Source organism: Phoca vitulina, unplaced genomic scaffold (assembly GCF_004348235.1).
Source record: "Phoca vitulina isolate PV1807 unplaced genomic scaffold, GSC_HSeal_1.0 scaffold5, whole genome shotgun sequence".
Classification (NCBI taxonomy): domain Eukaryota; kingdom Metazoa; phylum Chordata; class Mammalia; order Carnivora; family Phocidae; genus Phoca; species Phoca vitulina.
The window spans coordinates 61,461,225-61,488,486 of NW_022589708.1; the positions used below are offsets into that span (position 1 = coordinate 61,461,225).

Sequence of the window (27,262 nt, forward strand, 5' to 3'; positions counted from 1 at the left end):
TCAAATATTAGGTAAATAATTTAATGATGATAGAACAGAATTGCTTTAAACATGATTTCAAGTTACTGTTTTTGTCTGGAGTACAGAGCTGAAATGGTACCAACTGTGTCCAAATACCAAACCACGAATTAAGCAGATAGAATGAAAAAAAAAATTCCCCTGATTTAGGTTTCATTCCTTACTCCTACTTTTACTTGCCTCGGACTGTTGCTATTGCAGACAGTTAAATCTTTAAAGGACAGCGTGTGAGAAGGTCCACTGCCGACGGGCCTAACTTGACTGGGCTCACGGATTCTGAAGTAGTTCACTTCCTGCTGGAAGCCAGCCCCCATTTTCTCTTTTGCTTCAGTCCAGGCCTGTCCAGATGAAGCACCACTCAGTAGCTACTGACCATTTAAGAATGGAGAGGAAAGGTAGAAAACATGATTTTCTTTCAAAGAAAAAGCAGATGGCAGACCAGCCATTGCTCTGGAGTCCCTGAGGCACAACCCCGAGCACCCCCCTCCCCAAATGTCTGCAGCAGCCCCCGGGGGTCAGCAGCTCGCTTCCCTGACCCTCTTGCTTCTGGCGCATGGCTAGAGTTAGTTAGCACAGAGGCTCTGCAGAGAACAAAAAGCTTCAGGAACCTGGAGGGTTCACGCAAGGCTTACAGTGTGCCAACAAGGACAGACACGCACACGGGACAGACATTAGCAGGGTCAGCCTGCTCGCTTCTAGCCTAACAGGCTGCTTAAGAACACCTGTTTCTGAGAGAGCCCGTGCTGGTCCTGGAGCAGCACGGAAGGAGAGGGCTTGCCTAAGTGGGGATAAGAAAGGACCCTCTTACACCAGGTGACCTGGGGTTTTATGGTGGTGGTTAGTGCATACATACGGCGTAGCTTAATAAAATTACTTTGCTTGTTTCATCGCTTTATAAAGTCTGCCCCTTTATATAATCATGAAAACCCAGGGACTGCCAGTACCAAATGTAAAAGGCTCCAACACTGTCAGAAACATGGCGGTCATGGATCCCGAGATAAACTCAAAGGGTCAGCCCCGACATCACTCCCTGTGGAGGACAAGCACTAGGTTCTGTCCAGTTCCATCAGAGAGAGGACTGTGCCCACGAGCACTGTCCTTCAGGCACCAGACGGGGAACAAGGGCTTCTCTTGGCTTTGGCACTCTGCTCCCGGGAAGGGTTCCTGAACGGTGGAGGCAATAAGTGAGTGGTCCAAAGTGGATCAACAGCCCATAGACGGTCCAAAGAAATACTCTGGAATCCTACCCGGGCCAGGACCCAGAGACAGAAGCAGCTAAGGGCTGTTGTCAGTCACGGGTCTTCACAAAGCACAGCAGCAGAGCCCCCTCCCCTCAGCCTCAAGCCCAGCAGTGGGGAAGTTCTTCGGGAGAGAAGGGAAGCTGGCGCAGGTGAGGGGCGTGCTACTCCCACCGCACCTGACAGTGCCTCAGGTGCAGAAGATGATCCCACCAAGGAAATGAATGGCACTATTTTAACAGCAGAACATCTTGGGAAAATCCAAGAGGCTTACTCCTAACTTAAATCGTTCACGTGGAAGCCACACCAGTATGCAGGTATGTTCTCCTCTACAAAATCTACATGGATATTTTAGTTTTCAAGCACCACAGAAAAACTTAACTTTAGCCACTTAGTGTAGTACAGGTACTAAGATTTTAAAAGAGAGCCTACATCTAGAATAAGGAATCGTTCATAGCCAGCTTCATGAAACATGGTTACCTCTGAGGTTTTCTGGTGAGATCTGAGAATTCAACATGTGACCATCCAATCTGCATGGACACATACAGGTTTATGCCAAAGCCCCGACAAAACTATATTTAGCCTTTCAGACTGTGCGCAGGGCCGGCAGCTCACCCTTAACGTCCCACCAAGGACAAGAGCAGCAACTTCTCTACTTCAGTACAAATATGGGCAGAAATTTTAGGATATAAAATAGAGGCCCTTTCCACAAAGTTTAAGATTTAGGGTAGAATAAGGGAAGACCAAACAAAACAAAACAAAAAAAATTCCTACGAAACCAAAATAATTCCACATTGGTCTTGTACTCCACGAAACCCTGAGATGAACTGTAGTCGTCAAACGCCTAGACTTGGATCTCGGTTCACCAGGACACTTCAATAGGCTTCAAACTGGCTCATCATCAGCTTCCTGCTATATTCATAGGCCAAAAAGAGCGCCCCATTGGCAGGGAATGCTCGAATCATAGTAGGTTTCAGTCCAGAATATAAGGCCGTTATTCCTAGAAGACAAAAAGTGATCAAAGACTGAGACGCCCCTCCTCGGAGAGACCCCGTGAAGCCTCAGAGCACAGGGCTGGACACCTACAAATCCAGACAACGCACTGAACGCCAACAAGTGCTGGGAGGACTTTTTCCAGGTTTCCCTGGATGAATGGGAACGAAAGAGACTAATGGAAACGAGGACAGGCTCAGGTCTTCCAGCAAAACTGGGTGATGCTCAGGTACCACACACTAATCCCAGGCCCGGTTCACTCCTGGTAAGTGGACTGGGCAGAACAGAGGCCTCACCTGGGCAGACAGAAGCAACCCCAGGACCACAGGGGGCGGCAGCCTTGCAGGGTCACCTGGGAAGGCAAGGACCACGAGGCATCGGGCCAAAAGCAGAGTCAGAATCCTGTGTCTACTGCTGGCACTGCCCAAGGTGGTTATGAAGATCCAAGTGGACGAGGGAGGCCTAAGTACTTTGTGAAACTATGAAGTGTCACGCAACTTTGGGGTATGAACTAAACTGTTTCCACACCCTGCGACTGTGCTGGCTCTCACAATCAAGCCCGAGAAGTGCACATCCCAAGGTGGAAGGTGTATAGTGGATGCTGGAAGGACAGGTCTTTACTCACCAGTGGCACGATCCTGGCTTGATACAAACATCACCTAGAAAATCTTTATCCTCCTGCATAACTCTCAAAATTCAGAGCCAATCACCTTCAGGAAGTCTTAGCATTAAGGACTTGCTGCACGTTCTTTTAAATCCCTTGGTGGCTCTGTTAGAGATCATTTTCTGATACTATCCATATTATATAAAACAAGTGGTGCTGACTTCAAAGCATTTGTCCCCTTAGGCACAGTCTATATTTTTAAGGTTCCCTCCAGGCTATTTAGAACAAAGAATCCTGGCCCAGGAGTGAGGAACAACATCAAACGTTCTTGAGAATGGAAGGAAGCTAAAGAAGGGGTTTGGAAGTGGGAAACTGTGCTAGAAAAGGGACAGGAGACGGCGGGGGGGGGGGGGGGGGGGGGAGGGGGAGAGAGCAACCACACACACGTGATCTACCTCAACGAGGCTTACAGTGAAATGACCAGTCTGTACACAGCCACTCCGTTTCTGCAATGAGCAGACTCACCTTCATTTTTCACAATGCTTATGAAGGTTCCGATAAATCCTGCCTGTTTTCCAGACATAGAAAGAACCTGAATTCTGGATTTGACGCAATCCACTGGGTAAACAGCAAGCCAGAGGCAGATTCCACCAACTCCACCGCTTAACATCAGAGGGACAGGGCCTGGACAAGGACATGAGCAAACAGCGGTTTTTGTCTCAAGAACAGCATTTCCAGAAGTCAGTGTAGGAGAGGCTGCAGGTAGACGGGAATAAAAATGCTGATGCTTGGGGCGCCTGGGTGGCTCAGTCAGTAAGGCGTCTGCCTTCAGCTCAGGTCATGACCTCAGGGATCAAGCCCGCTCCGGGGTCCCTGCTCACAGGCACAAGGACCCATGTGGCACTCTGGGTCTGCCCTCATCACGGTAGGACCGCATTGGTGCTGGACACTGTGACGCTGTGGCTCACCTGGCCTGCCCTCCAGAGGGCTGGCCCACACGGAACCAGCAGGCCCCCAGCAACATGGCAACGCCCCCCCGCCCCCTGCCATGGGGAAGGAGAACAGTGCCCAATGAAACACAGGTCACATTTTTTCCAACCCTCTCAGTCTGAAGTTTTTCATTATTTTAATGCCCCACAGCCCTGATTCTTCCTTTACCATGAAAACTAAAGTTGTCTTATTAAACACGATACTTAAGCCTGGGAGCTTGCCTAACCCCAGAATAAGTCCAAAACACTGAAGGGATGGGTTTGAGAAGAAAAAAGCAATCATTCATGCAAGCCAAACATGGACATGGCCGTGCCAAGCAGCTACACAGGACAAGCTAGAAAGAACGACAGTTTTCAGTGCTCTGGAAACACTCTCAAGATTTATTACCAAGTTTTAAGCTTATTGCAAAATGCTCTACAGGCGATTTACCCTGTTATTGGAGATTTCCTACAGGAAAGTAATTTCTGCATTCTCCCCTAAAATGTTATTCTAGTGAAGAAGTTTGCAATGTACTGCTTCAGCCCCATGGTGAGGACATGAGTGCACCCTGAGGAAGGTGCCAAGGTCCTTTCCAGCCTCCAGAAACCCCAGCGCACGCTTACCTAGTTCATCCTTCGATCTCCCTGAGGCAAAAAACGACCTGCTCAGTTCATAACCGCCAAAGAAGAAGAAATAGCCGGGCACCTCTCGGAGTAAAGTGCTGGAGAGGCCGTGGTAGAAGCCCAAGGGGCCGTCCTTCCTGAGGACGCTCTTCACCACGGACCAGACGGTGCTGCAAAGAGACAGGGAGCTGCGCTTAGGGCGGTGGGGGGGGGGGGGGGGGGGGGGGGGGGGGGGGGAGGCCAGCGCTCCCAGCCTGGTGGCAGGCCTGGCTGAGCCCTGGGCAGGCAGGGAACAGCTGATTCTAGAAACTGAGCGACCCGAATTCTGAGAATAAGAGGCTTCTGCAGGGAAGAAATCTCAGAGAAGCACAGATACAATTATTTTAGGACAGCTGTTCTCACCTGAACTATCCGACAGCGATGACACATTATTAAAGTGCACATTCGTACAGAGCTGCGTGTGCCTGCCGCGCCCCCGGCCAAGATTTCAGCAGACCAGGCCAGAACCCCGTCTCAGATGGAACCATGTTCACATTTCCCAAGTGTGCCACTCAGCAAAGGAAGCCCTGGGAGTACTCCTGGAAAAGGAGGTCCCTGGACTCTTTGGAAAATCAGAAAGCCCTCCTCTGGCTGTGGACAGAACAATGAAGGACCTGGACCAGTGCCGACACGGCAGAGCGGACTCCCGGAGCCGCTTTTCGCTAACTGCTCGGCTCACCACCGCAGGCAAGGTCTGTTTTGTGGTCACATGGAACAGAAGGGAAAGAAGTAGGTGGCACCAAGCAACACTCCTGCCCGATGACAGCTCTCCCGAGGGCAGGGGGAGAAGGGGTCTTCAGGAATCTGCCCCACAGCTTCCCCCTGTATAAAGGATTCCATAAGCAGATCGGGACCCTCAGAAAATGTACAAATAAAATCCAACCCCCATCTGACAAGCAGAGAAAGAAAAGTCAGGGAAAGCCAGACAAGCTCTTGATTTTTATATTGCTTGCATCCTCTTGCCCTCAATAAACAAATTCCTTTGTCAGTTCTTTTGAAAAAAAAAAAAAAAAAGTGCATTCATACATTCTAGATGTCATTATCCAAGATGTAAAAGAGCCAATACCCACTTCCTTCCAACAACGAATAAGAGAAATTACAAGAAGGAGCTGTCCAAGCTCAGCAAGAATAAAAAATGGCCTTGTATTTGCTCAGTCCTCTACCTCCCTCAATGCCTACCCTCCTCAATCTTTCTTTTGAACTGGTGTGTATTGAAGGAATCTGTTCACGTGCTTAGGGTTTATTTTGTTTTGTGTTAGTGCAGGGAATGAGCAAGGGAGTAGATGTTACTTGAAGGCAAGACAAAGGAAATTCTTAGAAATTCTACAGGGCAAGAAGCACCGAGAATTTAGTTCTTAGAAAGTAGGTATGCAAGAATTTTTATTTCAGGATGATCAGCGCCCTGTAGCAGCTGGAATGCAGGACACTTTCTGTGTAGACCCATCTTCCTGATGGTGTGCACCATGGCAGGCTTTATCTGTCAGAAAAACAAACAGCACCAGAAACCACATCCTTGTTGTGGTTTAGAGAACCCCTTGCTCCTCACTTTGCTCTCAGCAGGTGACCTCACTTGGACCAGTGAAGAATCAAACTCCCAGGTAATCAAAAGCATTTTAGAAAGCTTCATCATGCATCACTCATTATCCAGGTCCTTCCTGCAACTCAGCTCCTATTCTATAATGGGAATGTAACACAGTAATCAACTTAACACGATTAGCCTACCTTCTGACCCAAGTCTTAACCCCAGGCTACCATATACCCCTGGGTGGGCACAGCCACACCTAAAAGATAGTCAACCAATATTTACTTTTGTGCAAGGTGTCCATTCGCTTAAGTTTTTGGAGCCAACAATTACTTTCTTTAAAAATACCTTAGGAAACAAACTGAAGGTTGCTGGAGGGGAGGTGGGTGGGGGGATCGGGTAACTGGGTGATGGGCATTAAGGAGGGTGCTTGATGTAATGAGCACTGGGTGTTGTATGTAAGTGATGAATCACTAAATTCTACCCCTGGAACTAATAATACATTATATGTTAACTAAATTGAATTTAAATTAAAAAATTTTTAAAAATACCTTAAACTATCTTTTTTCTTTTATTATGTTATGTTAATCACCATACATTACATCATCAGTTTTTGATGTAGTGTTCCACGATTCACTGTTTGTGTATAACACGTGCCCTTTTTAATACCCATCACCTACTTCTAAGGAACATGAGAGCAACTTTGTGGGTGCTGTTCATGTTCTACCTCTTAATCTGGGCACTGGTTACAAAAGTGTTTAATGACTATTAAAACCCCCACTTACGATTTCTGTGTGTACATTGTATTTCAATAAAAAGTTTTAAAGACTTATGCTTTTGGACCTCTAGGCTATAAATAATGGATTCAAACTGGTTGTAATGAATCTCAAGGGTGCAGGATACAGAGCTCTATTAGAGACCCCATCCTCACCGGGAGGAGACTAATTCTGTAAATGGTCAATTTATCTGATTTTTCCCATCAGATTTACAGACTTTGAGTTAACCACAGTGACAAAGAGCTTTAGTCGGCCAGATGTTAAGATAAATAAGCAAGTATTGAGAGTAATAAAGACAATAAATTGCTTCACAATCCAAATAAATCATACTGCATATGACACACTCTCATGTAACTAGGATCTGTTTTCAAGGCTGAGGGGGAGAGTGTTCTGATGGTTACAGAGTAGCTCACGAGGGCTCTGAGGAGTTTTCTCAGAACGTGGGCCCTCTGTGGGGACATGTGAAGGATCGGGGAGGGAGGTAAGGAAGTGACCCTGGGATCTGGGCTGATCAGCCCACGTGAAACCTGGGAACGGGCATCAAATATTCATCTTGGAACCCAAACTGGCACTTATGAAGGCCCAGCTCTCAGACACGGCTCCAAAGCTGTCTGCTATGTGCCTCCAACACAGCTGGGGACCATGCCTCACACATTCAACGAGCCAAGAGTGATAGGAGGCTCCCCCCCGCCCCCCCCCCCACCCTCTCCGCTTCCCAGGTATTGAATATCCGCATACAGTGTTCTGTTGTGGGAGCGGGGGTGGATCCAACCATCAGAAAGTTCATGCAGAAAGCTATCCTCTGCCTGGTAGGGGAAAGAGTTCTAAAAACACAGTATTTTGGAGTAGCTAAATCTCCTTCTCTGCCACATAGTTTTAAGTATAATATAAAATTGACAAATACTCAGTGCACCAAGGCAACAGAGCCCCAATATTTGTGCCCAAGCAGTGCTTACTTCTGGCTTCTGGCTATCTTTCCTGATGACTCCATCTCATACATGGTCTGCAGCCGGCACTTGACAAGCTCGGTGGGGCAGAGCACCAGGGCAGCAAAGGCAGAGGCGAAGGAACCCGCGGCCGCGTTCTGCAGGTCACTGGAAGGGAACCAGCACAGGAGGCCGGTTACATATTCATTCACTCACCACGCAAAGCACTCGGCTGGTAAGGGAGAGCAAGGATTAAAGGAGAGGAACACTTTTCTGAGTGCCCACTGGGAACTTGCGCACACTGTTTCATCTAAGGATCCCAAAGCTCTGTGAGGCCAACACCAACACCCCATTTTTCATGTGGAAAAACAATATATAGAATACATAATGCACCCAAAGTCATACCACTACTATGTGGTAATGTTAGGATTCAAACCCGGGTCTGCCTGACAGCAAAATCCATGCCCCTTTTATTAGTCAGAGTGCTATGCACAGAATGTATCCCCCATCCCTAAAGCTCTATGCTGAAGCCTTAGCCCTCCGCAAAAAAATGATGGTATTTGGAGGGGACCTGTGGGAAGTAATTAGGTTTAGATGAGGTCGTGAGGGTAGAACTCCCCCATGATGGGATTACTGTCTTAAGAGACCACCGATCTCTCTCCACCCTTTGAGGACACAGCAAGGAGGTGTCCCTATGTAAACCAGCAAATGGGCCCTCACCAGACACCAACAACCAGCACCATGATCTTGGACTTTCCAGTTTCCCAAACTGTGAGAAACAAACATTAGGCCACCCAGCTGACAGTATTTTGTTAGAGCAGCCCGAATTAAGACATAGGGATATACAAAACAAAACCAAAAAAAAAAAAAAGAGAGATGGAGGAAAAAATTACCCAAAGTCCCACCACCCCAAAGACACAAATCGTCAATACTTGAGTGTATCTGCCACTAAGCTTCATAAAACAAGGTTCTGGAGCCATCCGTGCGTGCCCAAAATCCAACCTGGAGCAACCACATGTATACATAACTGTTGTTGTAGATGAAAGCCCCAGATAAATTTTTAACCAAAAAGCTGCTCATTGCAGAAAGAATTCCCAGCTCTGCTGACGACCTCCTGACCTCAGCCAGAGGGCACCAGGAGCGCGCGATGCTGGGGGGGCGGTGAAGGCAGTGCCCGTCAGCAAGCTCGATGGCTGGAGGTAAAATGGCTACGTCGGAAATCCAAATGGAGGAACAAATGCACATAAACACAAAAACCCGAAGTATTCATCTCACCTCAGAAGGGTCTGGTACCACCAGCCACCAGCAGGGCTGTGAAAGTGAGGGCCCATCAGAGTTCAAAAATACAGGGGAAAGTCTGAGAAATCAGTTGTCAGGAATTCTGAGTGTTCACGAGGGTCAGAAAATAAGATCCCTTCCAACCCAGTGTTCTGTCACAGGAGCTTGGCGGGCACCTGGGGTCGGGCAGGAAGGACCCAGCTGCTCACAGGATGACTGGCTCCCTGACTCTCACCCGTTCAATGCCAGCAGCCCACCGTCACCTAACCACCGGGCCGCCGCAGCCCCATGAGGTAACCCCCTCACCTGGCTGCCCGGGGTAGTGGGATCCCCTCACAGGTTTTCCCCAAACCGTGAGCAAAAGCCTAATAGACCTGGCATATTCAGCTGTCGCAGAGTTCCGTTAAACAGTCACACAAACTGAGGTCAGACAGGAGCATAAAATCAGGGGCCATCTCCAATCTAAGCCCCAACCTTCTATTCCCTGGTGACCTGGTCTCGGTGCCACCAGACAGACACAGGCGGGGGCCCAGGCCTGCTTGGCCTGCTACACTCAGGTCCCAGAAGAGTTGGCTGGGAGCGAGGCTTTCTTCCAGGGGGAAGACCGTGCTTGCAGTCTGGACTTGCTTTTCATTTTAGAGAATCAGGTATCAGACCGTTACCTGGCGAGAGCCAGACATACAACTGTACTTGCACTTGGCTTCTAGTGTATGGAAACTGTCCAACACGGTTCACACCTACTTAGCGGTTTGTCAAAACCAAAGCTTAAAGTGGTTTCTGCGGTCTTTCGGCCAGCCTGCAGATCTGTACTGTCTCCCTCAGGGACTCTCCATCAACTCGCTGACCAGCAACAGTTAGGGTCAGTAACCAGAGTTGCCAACTTTGCTGGAACAAAGGTGACATCACTTGATGTGGACATCTATTCAACCTAAGATGTAGTAACGAGTCGGCCGCCTGAATGAATACAAGCATGTTGTTCTGGTGCAACAACAAGGCCAAATCAGACTTGCAGTGGACTTTGGCTCTCTCATAAAGAATCCCCTCTACCAGGGCACTCCATGAGGTGTGCGGGGCCCCAGGCTGCACCTGCAGTAGAGGTGTTTGGACCTGGAACTGAAACGCACGAGGCATAGGATAGGATTTGAAGAATCGACTGCTTGTCACCCATTCAACAAACATGTACCTGAACACTCCTGCTGTGTTAAGACCTCACGTGGCCAAAGGTCAAAGAAGAACTCTACTCGGGGTGGTGTTCAAACCAAGGACAGACAAATATTTACGGTATTATTGCTGAAATTCACGGCAGGTTCTTTCAAGCACTGCTTTCCTTTCATTGCCTCTACTTACCACGCTTTCCTCTAGACCCGACCCCCACCACATAGTCCAGAGCCCTGACTCTGGTCTTACGGAAAGAGTACTGGACGGGGACTCAGAAGACATGGCTGTGGGTCCTACTCTCGGCTGTGAACTCAAATAATAGGATCCTAAGCCAGTATCTGCAGGTCAGAGTCCCCCTCTCTAAAACAGAGAACAGCACAGGCTTTGCTGTTCTCCCAGGACCATGATGAGGGCTAAACAAAACAGGAAAGCCATGGGTGTCCCAGCTCTGTAAACTCTAAGGTAGCATTTCCTTGCCAGGTAATAAGCAAACACTGCTCCGCTGGATGAAGATGCAGCCCCCTGCCACCTCATCAAGACCGAAAACGAGGAAGGTGCGGGGAGGCCACATGAAACAGGATGGCTTCTTGGCTGCAGGACTTCCTCCAGGACCTCACGTGGCTGCTTGCTGTCTCCGTCTTCTCCACGAGGCATCCTCCTCTAGGAATGCTGCAGGGGACCTAAACCTCTGGTCTCCTCCCAAAGTCTCCCCCCCGGGGGGAGAGTGACAGTCGCTACAGTGTTCTGTCAGTCTCTATCATGAGATCCCACATTCTCCTGGTTTGTCTCCTGCTTATTTACTTCCTCCTCTTCTTTGTGACCCTTCTGGGCTGGAAGGTCCTAGAATCAGTGCGCAGCTCTCTACAGATGCTATCTCCCTGGGTGACTTCATCCAGTCCTAAGCCTCTAAAAAATAAGTTCCATCCATGAAGACAAAACTCTTGCCTATAAAAGGGCACATCTTTGAGACTGCTAGGTACCTCCAGAGAACATTTCTGTACAAAAGGGGCCTACTTTAGTCAGGTGGTTCCTGAGTTACAATAGGGATTCCAATTCCAAACGACCCATATGGCTATCTGCCCTTTGCAACCATGAAGCTGATACAATTTTAAATGATTTAAAATAAATCAATGTTGAAAAAAGGAAGGGCTACACATCCCAGTGGTTCCCGAATTCTTTATAGTCTCTGTGTAAATAAACATCGAAGGGATGACCAAGCACAAGCCAAAGTCTAATGTTTGGGCAGACCTGACCAAAGAGTAGGTTCATCTCCATCTTCACAGATGCTTCCAACTCTTCCTAAAATTCTAAGTTTCTCTCAAACCTATCTGGCTCAGGCAGCTTCTTCCGATCCTCTGCATTATGCTGATGAAGTGGAACCCGAAACTCAGCTCACGAGTTGCATCTACGGCTCCAGTCCAGCCCTTGTGCCCACAGGAGAAGTAATATCTGAGAAGCATCTTCCTGGAGAATACCAACATGTAAGGGTGGCTCATTCTCCATGGTGCATTACAGGCAATCCTTCTGCAGAATACGTTTGCCAAGTTTTATATGATGACGGTATACGACTTCACGATCAGACAGAAAGTGGTTATTTTAAAAAAGGAAAACATTCTTCCCATAAAGGGGGAGAATATCATAAAAATCTTGACTATGCAACAGTGTTGTCTTTTTAAACAAACGGAAAAAGCGTTAGTGCCCACCACTCACCTCAGCCTGGCCTGCTTTTCCAGTCCAACCACTTTCCGCACCACCTGTTGGCAGAAGCCGTAGCACATGAAGAGGACAGAGTTCTCGGCGATGTTGGCGATCAGCGCTGGGCTGGTCCCCTTGTAGAAGCCGCGGAAGCCCACCTGGGAGTAGGTCTTCAGGCAGCAGTCAGTGAGGCCCCGGTACAGGTCGGGGAATGTCTGCATCTTCACTTTCAAGGTGTCAAAGGGCTGCCCGGTCAGTACACACGCTGTGCCCCCTAAAACCAGGACAGAAGTCTTCTCCAGCACCAGTGTACTGTTTGAGAACGCAGCATCAAACACCCACGGAAATGAGAGATAAGCAGCCTCCCCCAGGGCTTGCTTCTGTTGCAGTTCACTTCAACCTCTCTCCCTCCCAAACCTTCAAGCCCAGTCCGATCAACAACAGAGGGTCTCCAGCATGCCCGGCACCCAGCTCCGGCCCTGAAGGAGCCCGCCCTCGGTGGGAGAGACAGACATGTGGTCAACAGTCAAAACCACAGGACGCGAAGGTGTGGCGTGTGTTCTGGGGTGTCGGCAATGGGGTCAGATGGAGCCGGGCTTGAAGCCTGGCTCTGCTGTGAGATTCTGGACAAGCGATATTAACTTTGGAGCCTTGGTTCCTCATCCGGTTAGCATGCGGATTAAATAAAAATGGATGAGAAGGCTTAAGATAACAGCTGCTGCATGAATTGGCTCATGAAGAGCAGGTACTGTGTGTGTGTGCAGCCATATCAAAAGGACGGGGAGAAGTCTGGCAGGAGTGAATCCCTCCTCCCTGCCTAATGCCCAGCAGTACAGATGACTCTCAGAAAAACAGGGAAAGAGGCAACAGATAAACATGACAAAGAGTCTGGCTAATCCCTAAAGAGCTAAAATTTGACCCTTCGGAAAATCTTCATTGGGACTCTACCAATTAATGATTTGTATTTGAATAGAGAAGGCACTGAAACGTACCTTTGCTTAGCATCAATCATGTATTTTTATGCTTTTATATTGTCAAGAGTTTACAAAACAGCAAAATCTGAACTCCTGTAGATGACCAATAAAAAGTCTGAACATAAGGAAAAGAATGAACTGTAACCACCCTGTCATATCCCCAGACCCTGGACTGAGTCAGCATTTGGGAAATGCCACTAGTTAATGCATCCACCTTTCCTGGGCCTCAGAGATCACTGTATCTCAGACGTCCCCTGCCTGTGTCAGGAAATCTAACCATTGGATTAGGTTTTTAAAGATTCATCAAAATTGAAGAGAAGGCTGGGGCCCCTGGGTGGCTCAGTCGGTCAAGCGTCAGACTCTTGATTTGGGCTCAGGTCATGATCGCCAGGTCGTGAGATCAAGCCCAGTGTCGGGCTCTGCGCGCAGCATGGAGTCTGCTTGTCCTTCACCCCCTGGTCCTGCCCCGCTCACACTCTCTCTCCCTCGCTCAAATAAAATCTTTAAAAAAAAAAAGTTGAAGGCTTACATAAATATTTAAGAAATGCGATTTCATAACTTTGACATTACACAGTTATTCTGACTAAATCGTGCAGAGTAGAGACAGAAGAGGGGCTGTTTTGAATAACTCCCACGTAATTACTGGCAGATTAACAGACATTTTCAAGGAGTCTGAAAACTGAGTTCTTCTTTTAAGCAATCACAAGTATATTTGGGATCCTATCCCTACTTTCTTCTAGGAGAGTTCATTTCTTCTAGGAAAGTAATGATACATTTCCACTTTGTCTTGCCAAATTATCCCCAGTTCTGAATTAGTGGAATATAATTCAATAAGATGTTACTACATTATAGTTATTCTCTCTCAGGTACTTATAGGAATAAAATAGGACCCTAATTATATAAAAATAATTATTCCAAAAGAAGAGGTGAATGTCAACATTTTTAAAGAGAGTACATAATTTAGGTAACCTAGATGCAGATAAACTGAATAAAGCATTTCATTCAGAGCATTACAATTTTAACTGGAACTTTTCCATATTTTAACCCAATCATCTTGAATAGTTCAGATATCACCGGTTGTTAATATATGCCTTTGTTGCATAGCTGTAACAGTTACCTTTCCAACAGAGAGAAGGTAGGAGGCTAGTGCATTTTCAAATGCTAACTACAATTCTCTCCTTTCATCTATGGAGGTAACTGACTCCCATGTAATTTATCATAAACGATACTGTCCAGGCCCCCCTTAAGTGGGTGATGACGATTCTGAACACCAGCACCAGCCACTGAGCCCTAGCAGGTCCTCAGATACACATCAAGTATCCATGAAGCTATGAATAAATATGAATTTCTCCACTTGCTTAGAGCACAGACCTCTGATCATCTCGTTCTCCTTGAGCGAAAAATGGAAATAGTTCTGCAGTCTTTCACAGGTGTCCCAAAAGGCCCTGTACTTTATTCTTCAGGAGAGGGGCTCAGACCATGATGCACTCTACATTTTACCAAGGCCAGTGTTGTGGGTTTTCTATGCTCAAAATAGTTATGTCAGAAAATGACAAGGTGTTAAGGAAATCTATCAGGGCAGGGATGGTGTCAGTGGTGAAAATGGGGAGGGCAGAGCTAACGACCAAGAAGCAGACCCTTCACCAGAAAGTCCAGGATCACCTTGTCCACCCATGCAAAATGGAGAACCTCAAACCCGATGGAGGCACTCAATAAATGTTCTGTTTAACAGCACAGGGAGGCATATCGTTTTCAAAATATTCCAATCGAAAAAGGCCCTTGATGGACTAAATGTGCCAATCAAAAGATAAAGGGGTGGGGGGGTGATGCCTGGCCGGCTCAGTCAGTAGAAAATACAACCCTTGATCTACGGGTCATGAGTTCAAGCCTCACATGGGGCATGACATTTTTTTTTTTTTTTTTTTTTTTTTAAAAGAAGAAAAAAAAAAAAAAAAAAAAAAAAGACACAGTGACTGAATGGTTTAAAAAAAAAAAAAAAAAGCAAAACCTATCTATATGCTGCCCACAAGAGATTCACTTCAGATCTAAACACACATGCACTGAAAGTGAAGGGCTGGAGAAACATTTAACATGCAAAGGAAAAAAAAAAAAAAGCTGGGGTGGCAATACTTACATAAAATAGACCATAAAATAAACACTTTAGCAACCAAAGAAGGGCACTACATAATGATAAAGGGATCAATCCAATCAGAAAACAAGAGGATATTATAAATATCTATGCACCAACATAGGAGCACCTAAATACATAAAGCAATTAACAGACACAAAGGGAAAAATTGACAGTAATACAGTAATAGTAGGGGACTTTAATACCCCACATACATCAACAGATCACCCAGACAGAAAATTAACAAGGAAACAGTGGATCTGAACAACACATTAGACCAGATGAACATAACAGATACATATAGAACATTCCATCCAAAAACAGATTACACGTTCATGTCAAATGCACATGGAACATTCTCCAGAATATACTATATGTTAGGCCACAAAAAAATCTCAATTAATATAAGAAGACTGAAATCATATGAAGCATCTTTTTGACAACAGTATGAAACAAGAAATCAATCACAAGAAAAAAAACCATAAAGAACATAAATACATGGAAGTTAAATAACTTGCTACTAAACACTAAATGGGTCAACCAAGAAATCAAAGGGGAAATCAAAAAATTCATGGAGACAAATGAAAACAAAAACACAATGCCCCAAAATCTTAGAACTACTTTTGCTATATCTCCAAGAGGAAAATTTATAGCAATATAGGCCTAACTTAAGAAACAAGAAAAATCTCAAACCACTTAACCTTATACCAAATAGAGCTATAAAAAAAAACAAAGCCCAAAGGTAGAAGGAAATAAAGATCAAAGCAGACATATAAAAGACAAAAAACCATAAAAGATAAAAAAAAAGAAAAAGCAGACATCACAAAAATACAAAGGATTATAAGATTATGAAAAATTACATCACAACAAATTAGACAACCTCCAAGGAATGGATAAATGCCTAGAAACATCTAGAATCACAAATAGAAAATTTGAATAGAGGGGCACCTGGGTGACTCAGGTCATGATCCCAGGGTCTTGGGATCGAGCCCCTTAGCAGGGAGCCTGCTTCTCCCTCTCCCTCTGCCTGCTGATACCCCTGCTTGTGCTAAGTAAATAAATAAAATCTTAAAAAAAAAAAGAAAAAGTTTGAACAGACCAATTACTAGTAATGACATTGAATCAGTAATTAAAAAAAAAAAAAAACTCCCAACAAACAAAATTCCAGGACCAGAGGGATTCAAAGGTGAATTCTATCAAACACAAAGAAGAGTTAATACCTATCCTTCTCAAAATATTCCAAAAAATAGAAAAGGAAAACTTCCAAATTCATTCTAGGAGGCCAGCACTACCTGACATCAAAAGCAGACAAAGACACTACAAAAAAGAAAACCACAAGCTAATGCCTCTGACGAACATAGATGCAAAAATCCCCCTCAACAAAATATTAGCTAACAGCATTCAACAATACAGAAAAAATAATCCTTCAGCAAGATCAAGTAGGCTTTATTCCAGGGATGCAAGGGTGGTTTCAATATTCTGAAATCAATCAATGGGATGCACCATACATATTAGCAAGAGGATAAAAACCATATGATCATCTCAATAAATGCAGAGAAGCATTTGACAAAACACAACATCCATTCACGAAAAAAATTCTCAACAAAGTAGATTTAGAGAGAACATACCTCAACATAATAAAGGCCATCTATGAAAAACCCAGAGCTAACATCATCTTCAATGGTGAAAAGCTGACCGCTTTTCCTCTATGATCAGGAACAAGACAGAGATGTCCACACTCAGCACTTAGTTAACATAGTAATAGAAGTCCTAGCCACAGCAATCACATGAGAAATAAAAGGCATTCAAATTGGTAAGGAAGAAGATATGCGGTCACTAACTGCACAGGACATGATAGTACATATAGAAAACCTTAGGGGCACCTGGGTAGTTCAGTTGGTTAAGCGTCCAACTCTTGATCTCATCTCAGGTCTTGATCTCAGGGTCATGAGTTCAAGCACTGCATTATGTTCCACAGTGGGTGTGGAGGCTACTTAAAAAAAACCTTAAAGACTTCACCAAAAAAAAATATTAAAACTGATAAATCAAGTAAATTTGTAGGATACAAAATATACAGAAATCTGTTGCATTTCTTATACACTAATAACAAAGTAGCAGAAAGAGAAATTAAGAAAACAATCCCACTTATAATTGCACCAAAAAGAATAAAATACTTAGGAATAAACTTAACCAAGGAGGTAAAAGACTTGTACTCTGAAAATTATACAGCAATGAGAAAGAAACTGAAGACAACACAAATGGAAAAATGTACTATGCTCGTGGATTGGAAGAACAAAGTGTTAAAATGTCCATGTTACCCAAAGCAAATCAACAGATTCAATGCAATCCCTACCAAAATGCCACCAGCATTTTTCACAGAACCAGAATAATCCTAAAATTTGTATGGAACCACAAACGTCCCTGAGTAATCTTGAGAAAGAACAACAAAGCTGGAGGTATTACACCCCCAGATTTCTAGATATACTACAAAGCCCTTTGCATGTGTGTGTGTCCTCAGGCCGGATCCCTTGTCCAGGCACTGAGACACTGCTGTGCAGAAGACGAAATCCTGCTCTGCAGAGAACTTCCTTCCAGGTGAATCACCCTCACTGGATTATTTATGTGTGTGTGTGTGTATTTTTTTTTTTTTTTAAGATTTTTTAGTTTGGGAGAGTCTAGCAGACCTGCAAAAACAAAAATTCCTCAGGAAAATAAAACACTCCCGTTTTGAATACATATCCACAATGTCTTGTGTACAGTCAGAAACTGCTAGACTTGGCATGCCTGGCTGGCTGTCAGAAGAGCATGCAACTCTTGACCTCAGGGTTGCGAGTTCAAGCCCCACATTGGGTGTAAAGATTACTTAAAAATAAAATCTTTAATAAAAAAAAAGAAAAAGAAATTACTAGACTTTTGCAAGGAAATAAGAAAATATCACCATAGGGAAAGAATTCAGTTGCTAGAAACTGACCAGAAGATGGCTCAGGTATATTTAAAAGGCAAAGACATGTCAATAGTTACGGTGATGAAGTTAGGTTTGATGGAAAATCTGGACTTAGTGGTTAAAGAGATAAGGAAATTTCTTAAAAATGACTTGAAGGAGGGGCACCTGAGTGGCTCAGTCAGTTAACCATCTGTCTTCAGCTCAGGTCATGATCTCAGGGTCCTGGGATAGAGCCCCGAGTAGGGCTCCCTGCTCAGTGGGGAGTCTCCTTCTCCCTCTCCCTCCACCCCTCTTGCCTCTCCCCTGCTGTTTGCACTCACTTGTGCTCATTCTCTCTCTCAAGTAAATAATTTAAAATCTTTAAAAAAAAAAAAAAAAAAACGACCTGAAGCAAATTTTAGAAGTAATGAAAAATCCAAAGAACTCCAGTAGGAGTGGCAATAAATAAAAGATTTAGTCACACAAAAAATAGGATTAAGGAAACAGAAGCAGCACACTCTAAAATAGTTGAGGATATTGAAAATTTGACTTTTAAAAGAAAAGAAATAACTAGCAAATTAGATGAAGCTAAAGAGTACAATACAAACCAAAGTAAGGAATTGTCCCATGATGAATCACAAAATCACAAAGTCATGGGAAGTGTGGAGGAAGCCATAAGCAATACAGTTGATGGATGCAGAGATGCAGCATCCTATAGAAATAACAGGAGAGAACAGAGAGATTGCAGAGGATGAACTGGTCAAAGAAAGAAGAGAGGAAAAAATCCCCCTGAATTTAAAGAATAAAGCGAGCATTCTACAAACCTTCAGAGAGGATGAAGGAGCAATACTCAGGTTGGCAGCAGACTTTTCATTAGCAACACTGAACATTAGTAAGCCATGAAATAATATCTTTAACATTCTAAGGGAAAATGATTTTGAACCTAAATTTCTATACCAAGTTAAATTAGCATTTAAGCATTAAGCATGAAGGACCTTTTCAAATATGCAAAACCTCATCAAATTTAGCAGCCAGAAATCATTTATGAAAGAATTACTGAAAGATACACTCCCACAAAATGAAAAAAGAAAGGAGGAAGATATAAATTCGAGAAAAAGTAGATAAAACTAGTAGATTCAAAGCATGGAACTGGGGAGGAAACCGGTGATGGTTTGAGCTATTTGTTAAAGAGGTAAAGGTTGTTGAGCCAGAGAAGGTGAAGAACTTAAGAGACTCAGGAGGAAGAATTTTCAGAGTGGAAGGAAAAACAAACCCTCAAGAGGAAAAGGCCTCAGAGCTAGAAGAGGAGGGAGGAGAGGCTTGCGGGGGAGGGGGGGGAGGGGGGAAGCTTGCGGAGGAGTGGGGGGGAGAGAGGCTTGCCGAAGGGGGGCGGAGAGAGGCTTGCCGAAGGGGGGTGGAGAGAGGCTTTTAATTTTAATCAAAGAGGTAGAAGATTCTGAGCCAGAGGATGAAGAAAGTTCAGAGTGGGAAATGGAAGTAGTTTTATCGTGGGAGGAAGGAGAGGACTCTGAAATAGAACACGTAAAGACTGCCTCCCAGACTGAGAAAAGAGAGGTCTCAAGTGGACTTAAAGAAATTGCCTGTAATTACGTGGCTTGGGACTCTGAGAAGAAAAAATTGGTGAAACCTTGGATGGAACAAAAACCCCAGAATAAAGAACAAACAGCTATGCTCATAAATCAAGGAGTTGGGACAGTCTGTCTGACCTTGTGTTTGGCCTATCCCTCAAAGTCACTAGAGGTAAGTTCTGGTAAGCAGAAAAGGCATTTATATACAAATTTCAGTACTTCATCAGGAATCACCACATTTTTAAGAAAAACAGACACAAAACTCTGCAAACAGAGGAGCCAACATCTAAAGGAAGACAACGTAAGAAACAGAACTTTAGAAGAAGTGTAATTAATAACTTCAGAGAGATACAAGAGGAGATTAGAAATATTAAAAATTACCATCCAGAAGTCTTGGAAATAAATAACTCAACAGATGCTCTGAATAGCAGAAGAGACATACTTGAAGAGACAAGGTATGATGTAGAAGATCAACTTGAAGAATGCTCTAAGGATACAATGCAACTGGCCAAACAAATAATAAAGATCCAGAGACAGAGGATAGACCCAGAAACTGCAACATCCATTTGACAGGAATTCCAGAAAAAGATAATAAAGGGAATGGAGCAGAGGAAATAATTAAGGAAATGATTGAAGAAAACTTTCCAGAGCGAAAGAAAGATTCAGGTCTTGAGATTGTCAGTGCTTACCAAGTACCTAGTAAGATTGATGAAAAGAGACTTACTCCTAGAAATCTGGGAATTCCAAGGATAAAAAAAAAAAATCAGTCTTCCAGAAAGAGGAGAGAGAACCTACAGAGGAATAAGAATCAGATTGACAGCAGACTTATTGGATACTCTGGATGCTAGAAGTGGGGTAGTATAAAAGTTCTGCAGGCAAAGGTTTTAAACCTAGAATCCTACATCCAGCCAAAGTGGCATTTTATTTTGAAGGTAAAACAAAGACATTTTTTGATACCAAAGAACTCACAGTTTATTTCTTGCATACCCCATTTGAAAGAATTACTGGAGGATATACTTTAGCAATCTAGGGTGACTATAAACACATAGACACCATATAGATTATCTTTCTCCCAAACCAAAAAATCCACAAGGAAAACAGGAAAATAAAATGCCACATTTCTACCCAGGAAGATGAACAGCTAACAGTGTACTTGGGGAATAGACGAAAGGAAGGTTACAGATACTACCTAGATGTTGGTAAAGTTAAAGGGTGTGTTAAAATTAATGCTAATCATAACTTGTGTAGGAGTATACTTTCTAAACTATTGGGGATCACTTCTCAGCGTTTTGGCTAAGATCAAGTATAAACTACTGGGGAGAGGGAGCGAATCGGTCAATATAACCATAGACAGGAAGAGGTGGGGTGAAAGTAACAGAAAAACACAGGGAAGAAGATGGCAGGAGAAGTTAAAAAGAAAAAGGCAAAAGTTGGACTCTTATCAAGAGAAGGGTAATTTTATCACTTATACTGATGTTAATCTTGAATCTTTATATTAAACCTTTTCCTTTCAAAAAAAAGATACTACAAAGCTGTAATAATCAAAACAGTATGGTACTGCCACAAAAAGAGACACAGATCAAAAGAACAGAATAAAGAGCCCAGAAATAGACCCACACTTATAGGGTCAATTACTCCACAACAAAGAAGGCAGCCATATGCAATGGGGAAAAGACAGTCTCCTCTATCAATGGTGCTGGGAAAACTGGACAGCTACATGCAAAAGAATGAAACTGGGCTACTTTCTTACACCGTACACAAAAATAAATTCAAAATGGATTGAAGACCTAAAGGTGAGATCTGAAACCATAAAACTGCTAGAAGAAAATATAGGCAGTAAACCCTTTGACACTGGCCTAGAAACAATTTTCTAGATAGGTCTCCTAAAGTGAGGGAAACAAAAGCAAAAATAAACTATTGGGACTACACTAAAATAAAAAGCTTTTGCACAGTGAAGGAAACCATCAACAAAACAAAAAGACAACCTACTGAATGAAGAGGATATTTGCAAATGATGTATCTGATAAGGGGTTAATATTCAAAATATATAAAGAACTTCTATAACTCAACACCAAAAAAAAAAAAAAAAAAACCCCAAACATTCTAATTAAAAAATGGGCAGATGACCTGAATAGATGTTTTTCCAAAGAAGACATCCAGATGGCCAAGAGAAACACGAATTTTGGCATGAGAAGATAAAGGTCAATGGTCTAGGTCACATTGAGAAGCTAGGCTAGTTAAGGCATAGAGCAACCGAGCAGTCAAAGCAGGGAGTGGGTTATAGTGGTCAAACTACTGTATCTTAAAGAGAGACCAAGGTTCCTCATGAAGGCAGTTTATCTTCTGAGCTCCACACTGCCTCATTTCAACAGTATACAATGACCTATCTTCTGCAAAGTCTCCCCCATCCCAGCTGCTTAGAATTTCTGGAATTTCTTTCCTAGAATTTCTCCTATACTAGCAGACAAGCAGTGACAGCTTCCCAGAACTTTATAGTAGATGAACTGGACCACAAACCTGTTGGATGGGGAGGTTTGTTTCAAAGAAAAGGAGGAACATGGAAAAGAACACATGTGTGCTACACCTAGATCACTTCAGGCCTTGATGGCCCAATGTCCCGATCCGGACAGTGGCAACAGAGGCTTGAGACTAACCTCCACCCCCAGGAGTGCTGTTGGCCCATTATGGAGTATTAAAACAGAGACAACAACAGGGCCAGTCAAGGAACCAAGCAACCAACGGCCTAGCCCTGTCTTGACACCATCTAGCCGTGCAATCATGGGCAAATCCACTCGCCCTCTCCGGGTCTCCTTTCTACATATACAGTGAGCGTTAGAGCCAAAGGTCTCTGAAGGCCCTTCTAGCTCCATCATTGGGAGACTGAGACCCATCCAAAGTGGAGCTATGGCTTCCTGTTTGCATTCCATGCACCTCCCAGAAGTTCTCAGGTCACTAACAGGAGGCTCCTCTGCCAGCCGAGGAGCCCCTTGCCTGGCTTAAAGCACGGACCCCTGCAAAGGAGCCTGTTATCCTCCAAAGCTAGACGCTGCAGGGCAATGCTACATCAGTGAGGGGTGACCCTCTGTGACCAGTGCAGGAAGAAATCCTAACTAGTTATCAAGAGAATTAAATGCCATATGTAGATGGGCCCAAAACATGTGAATACTATTGTAAAAAAGCATGTCCACCAGCAAATGCCCTACACACCAGACTCCCAACAATACAATTGCAATTTGTATCTTTAAAATTCACTGTAAAGCACATATGTGGCATCCAAATACCTGTCCACACAGAAATGCCTTTCTAGGAAAAAGAAAATTCTATCACAACAGAGTCTACATCTTTGGCAGACTGACTGATGGACATTTAATTCCAAAAGCTGAGAATCTCTCCTGTAGTTAAATACCATCCTATGGGAGAGACAAACACTGAGCACAGAGCATTCACAGGACTGCAGAGGCAAGCAAATGGGTCCACTGTTCCCATGGTCAGTGTCATCCCAATGTGGCATGGGGGGTGGTTCATGGGGCCTAGGGGCTGCAGCTGGGATGGGACTGACCCAGGGCACTCAGCAGGCAAGAAGCCAGGGGGGAAATACCTAGGCAGCCCTTAGTTTTCCCTCCTCCTGCGCCAGGACACCCCTGTGGTCTCTCACCTGGGAGCTGGTGCCTGCACTTCTCATCAATCTGTAATGCCCCGTCTGTAGCCTTTCTCATTAGCCTACCTGGTCGACCTTTGGTTCATGAGAAAATGCTTTGTTCTCTAAACTGCAACTTCTTTTTCACCATTAAGGGAATGATAGGATGACAGGTGGTGGCCCTGTGACTGCACCTGATCTGGTGACCCGGGAGGTCCCACTGGATAAGAGGACAATGCGCAACTCACCCCTCTGGCCTCTCCACTCCCAGGAGCTGCGACCCATTATAAGAATCAGTGTACGGGGCAAGGGTAAACCAGGGTTTTCATGTGGGCAACAGGAGCATTCCAGCACTCCTCTGGCGCTAAAATAACACAGGAACCTAGAGAACCAAGTCAACCACCCATACACTTCCAATTCCTGACCTCAGGCTGAGTAAAGGTAATCTTTCCAAAGAGTGACCCATGTGTTGCAAGCACTGCCCAGGAGGATTTACTTGTGGCCTGGGAGGCTGCAGTCTGCCCTGGGGCTCGGCCCCTGCCCAGCCCCTGCCCAGCCCACCATTCCCTGGCAAATCCTAGAGCCTCTCCTTCCCTTTTAGGGCTTTAGAAACCATCAAGTATCAGCCTCATTTACTACAGGCTGTCCTCCTTTCTTGCCTTGGCAGTGATAAGGACAGTAAATAGGACTTCCCTGGAGAGATGGCACAGTGTGATTCTGGACTACAAGGGCTCTGAAGACTGCCAGGCTTGGAGTAAAATCCCACGTCACCTGCACATCCCAGCTGTGTGACAATGGACAAGGGACTTCAGCTCTGCGCTGTGCGGTTTTTCAGCTGTAAACTGAGGACATTCCCACCCTGCACCCTGACTCATTAAGTTTTACTATAAGGGAACTACTCTACCTTCTGCTGTTCTTGGAAGACAGTATTATATTTCCATTACATGTATTCACTCCAAGGTGAAAGCATGTTGCTTCTGGAGTGACAAAGGTGATATTTGCACCATCCTTTCACTGGATCTCACTTGTAGCAGGTACTTGAAGAATACAGGATGGGGTTTCCCCTGGAATTACCTGCAGCTCCCGCCGTGAGGTCAATGGCAGCTTGGATAGCAGGACTGGACTTCATGTTCGCCCACTCCTCAGCTGGTCTCCGTGGAAGGCAACTCTCTGAGCTTATGACGGGTGTCTCATGTCCCTGAAAGGAGACAAGAGCTCACCATCAGTGAGGCCTCTGCAGCCTTCCTTTCTCTAGAACTGCTGCCTGGTTACTGGGACCTCGACCTCTGGGAGCTGGGAGATCGGTTCTCCAAAAAAAAAAAGAAAAAAAAGGGGGGGGAGCGGTCAAGGTGTCAATGCAGCTTAGCGATTGGCCTCCCCTTCTCCCCACCCACCATCTCCCCATAAAAAACTCACAAGTCAAAAACCTTCCCTGAGTATGAAAGCTACAGCCCTTGTAGGGAGCATTTCAACGACTTTTCTGAAAAGCTTACAAAGGAATGCCAAATACCACGACACCCAAGCCATATCAAACTAGTTTTTCAGAGGCCTGAGTGGAACTATCCGTCAACTAGGCTCAGTTCTAAATTCAGACAGCAGCCTGGGCTGAGTCCCTAAGAGGAGGTCACAAAACAGTAGGTCTGGAAAGGAATGGATTAGGTGCTCCGCAAAGTGACACATGCGTGGGTCTGAGTGCCTGCTCTGTCACCAGCAGGGTGGGCCCTGGGGCCGCTAAAACTAGAGTCCCACATATAAAAGGTGAAAAACAGAAGTATTATCATAAGACAAAGGCAATCACAAATAGCCACATGGGACAGATGCTCTTAGAACTATGGAGCACAGGACCAAACATTAGTAACTGTCATCAAAGTCATCTCCAGACCTTCTCAACCATAACCGTGTACACAAAACACCTGGGGACCTTGTTAAAATACAGATTCTGATGTGCTAGGCCTCAGGTGGGACCAGAAACCCTGCCAGTCATGACAAGCTCCCAGATGAGGCTGATAATGACTGGCCACCAATCACATTTTGAGAGGCAACACCTGGTCCACTGTGTCCTAATTTTGTTTGATAAGAATCACTGAGGCACCTGTTAAATATTCAAATAACCAGGCCTCTCTCCTTAGTGATCTTGATTCAGCATGTTTGGGCTAGAGCCTAAAACGTCTGGGAAAACTAGAGTCTACTCCTCTACCTTCAGACAAAAATCAACTATTACAGAGGAATGGACTTTATATAGATTTTAAAAAAAGAAAGGTGGTTCATTAACACAGAATATCAAGATAACCAATTCTGTGTGGTTTTCAAACTATCTAAGTGACTTATCTGTGAATAACAAGGAAAAAATTTTATTCATAACACTAAAGACCTTTGTGCCCAGAGCCAGGCCACCTCTCAGAGGGTGGTGGGCCGGCTGGATCACTAATGAATGCCAATGTCAACCTAAACGTCAGCAGAAAATAATTTTATCCACTAAGAAGCTTTTTTAACCACTTGATCCATGTTGCGAATGAGCAGACACCAAGAATCTTGCTTTCTTTACAAAAAAATTGTAAAACCAGCAACCACAAAAGCACAGTACTAGACTTGAAAAAGCAACTAAGTTAAACAGAAAAGACATGCATTTGACGTTACTGATAGCACTGGAGAGGCCGTATCAATAACTACAGTTGATAAGGTCGTGGCCATCCTGTACCTAGAGAAGGATATGAGGGTCCTAATCCAATCTCCTCCTTTTCCAGAGGGAAAACTAAGAAGGCAAGAGCTTCTCCAAGGTCATACAAGTAGTCAGTGGATTCAACTCAAGTCTTGCCTTTGGGTCTGTGCCTACCAACCAATACTTAATTCCAGAGCATTCCAACCTGACCAAAAAGAAAAGAAACATCCAACTTTGCCTTTTAAAGGAAAAATGGAGGCAAGTGGGTAGAGTCACCTAGGGCCCAACCAATGTGGCTTCTCCACGCGTTCTTTAGGTGTGGGTATTTTTTTCTTAGTTTATATGAAAGGCATAGATCGTACTGTCATCAGTGTGAATTTAACCCCTTCAGGTAAGCCAAACTTAAACACATCAAATCCCACAAGTAACTCTCATAGAATTATTAGAATACTACACAGTAATGGGAACTAACTCAGAACGTGTGGGCAACTGATTCAAATTATTGTGTAGGTTAAGAAGGCGGCTTCAAGAAGTCTTGAAAAACACATATGGCTTGGAGGAGGCAAGACTGGTCAGCAGGAGTTAAAAACTCATTCCTGAGCCAGTTGAAAAGCTGAACCCTTTTAGTGTCCCTTTACCCCTCTTGCAAGTACACGTGGGTCCGACTCCAGGACAAACAACCTCGCGAACCACGCAGCCTTCTGTTTGCTAGGGAAATGAATTTCTGGACTGGGAGAACGTTCTGAGGCCGCATTCTCCACCTGGTAACGCGAACTGCGGGAAGATTCCAGCTTCAGGCTCAAGCTGGCGCAGCAGGCGGCCGCCCTCCCGCCCGCCCGCCGATTACTAGAGCCGGGACACAAGGCGCGGCGATGCCAGCCCGTCTCGTCTGGCCGCTAAGACACCGGCCAGGCGCTCCTGCTCCGGGGCTCCGGATCCTGGTGAGCACAGGGGCCGCTACTAGGGAGACTGCTTCCAACTTTCTCTTCCTGGCTTTAACGTTCTCTGACTCTATCCCAACAACCTGCAAGAGTCTCCCATTCATAAACGCCCCCGCCCCGGGCCCGGGCAGCGGCGGTGCGGTGCCCAGAGGCCTGATGACACTCCGACGGGGCAAAGAGGACAACCTTCCCAGCAGGTGAACACTACGGGAAGGAGGCCGCGGAGCCCGCGAGCCTCTGGCGCCCCCCGGCCGGCGGCGCCCGCAGCTCCCTGGGCACGTGTACGGCGTGCCGGGCCGCGGATCCCAGAACCCCGGCCGGCTGCTCGCACCCCGCTCCCCCCAGCCCCCCGTGCGGGCTCCCTGCAGCCCCGAGCGCCGGCTGGGGCTGCGCTCACCGCCGCGCCAGCTGGCCACGCGTCCTGCTCGGGCTCCGCCGCGGGCTCTCGGCTCTGCCTCTGCGGCCTGGGCGGCCGCTTAACACCCACGTCGGCCGCTGGCCGGCCCTCCGCCCCGCCCTCCCGCGCGGGAGCGCAAAGGGCGGCCCCGGGCGCCCGGAGAGCACCCCTGCGG

At 45.4% G+C, this 27,262-nt stretch overlaps 2 protein-coding genes across 2 annotated transcripts; one reads left to right on the forward strand and one right to left on the reverse strand.

Moving 5' to 3' along the window:
- Window positions 1–7: 7 nt before the first annotated feature.
- On the reverse strand, window positions 8–27,262 carry SLC25A15 (solute carrier family 25 member 15). Its single transcript, XM_032403100.1, has 7 exons — window positions 27,088–27,262; window positions 24,165–24,288; window positions 11,855–12,113; window positions 7,739–7,876; window positions 4,446–4,615; window positions 3,379–3,537; window positions 8–2,256 (listed from the first exon to the last, which is right to left on the reverse strand). Exons 2-7 carry the CDS (start codon window positions 24,217–24,219, stop codon window positions 2,132–2,134), a joined length of 906 nt encoding a protein of 301 aa, XP_032258991.1. The 5' UTR covers window positions 24,220–24,288; window positions 27,088–27,262; the 3' UTR covers window positions 8–2,131.
- LOC116631691 lies at window positions 8,786–9,287 on the forward strand. The gene has a single exon (XM_032403101.1). It carries the CDS (start codon window positions 8,898–8,900, stop codon window positions 9,276–9,278), a length of 381 nt encoding a protein of 126 aa, XP_032258992.1. The 5' UTR covers window positions 8,786–8,897; the 3' UTR covers window positions 9,279–9,287.

Coding starts and splice junctions, on each gene's coding strand:
- LOC116631691 (XM_032403101.1), top strand. CDS start 8,898: ATGGCTGGAGGTAAAATGGCTACGTCGGAAATCCAAATGGAGGAACAA.
- SLC25A15 (XM_032403100.1), bottom strand. CDS start 24,219: ATGAAGTCCAGTCCTGCTATCCAAGCTGCCATTGACCTCACGGCGGGA. Junction 7,877..11,854: donor GAAAAGCAGGCCAGGCTGAG/GTGAGTGGTGGG, acceptor GTTCCCTTCCAG/TGACCTGCAGAACGCGGCCG. Junction 2,257..3,378: donor AAGCATTGTGAAAAATGAAG/GTGAGTCTGCTC, acceptor TTTGTCTTCTAG/GAATAACGGCCTTATATTCT.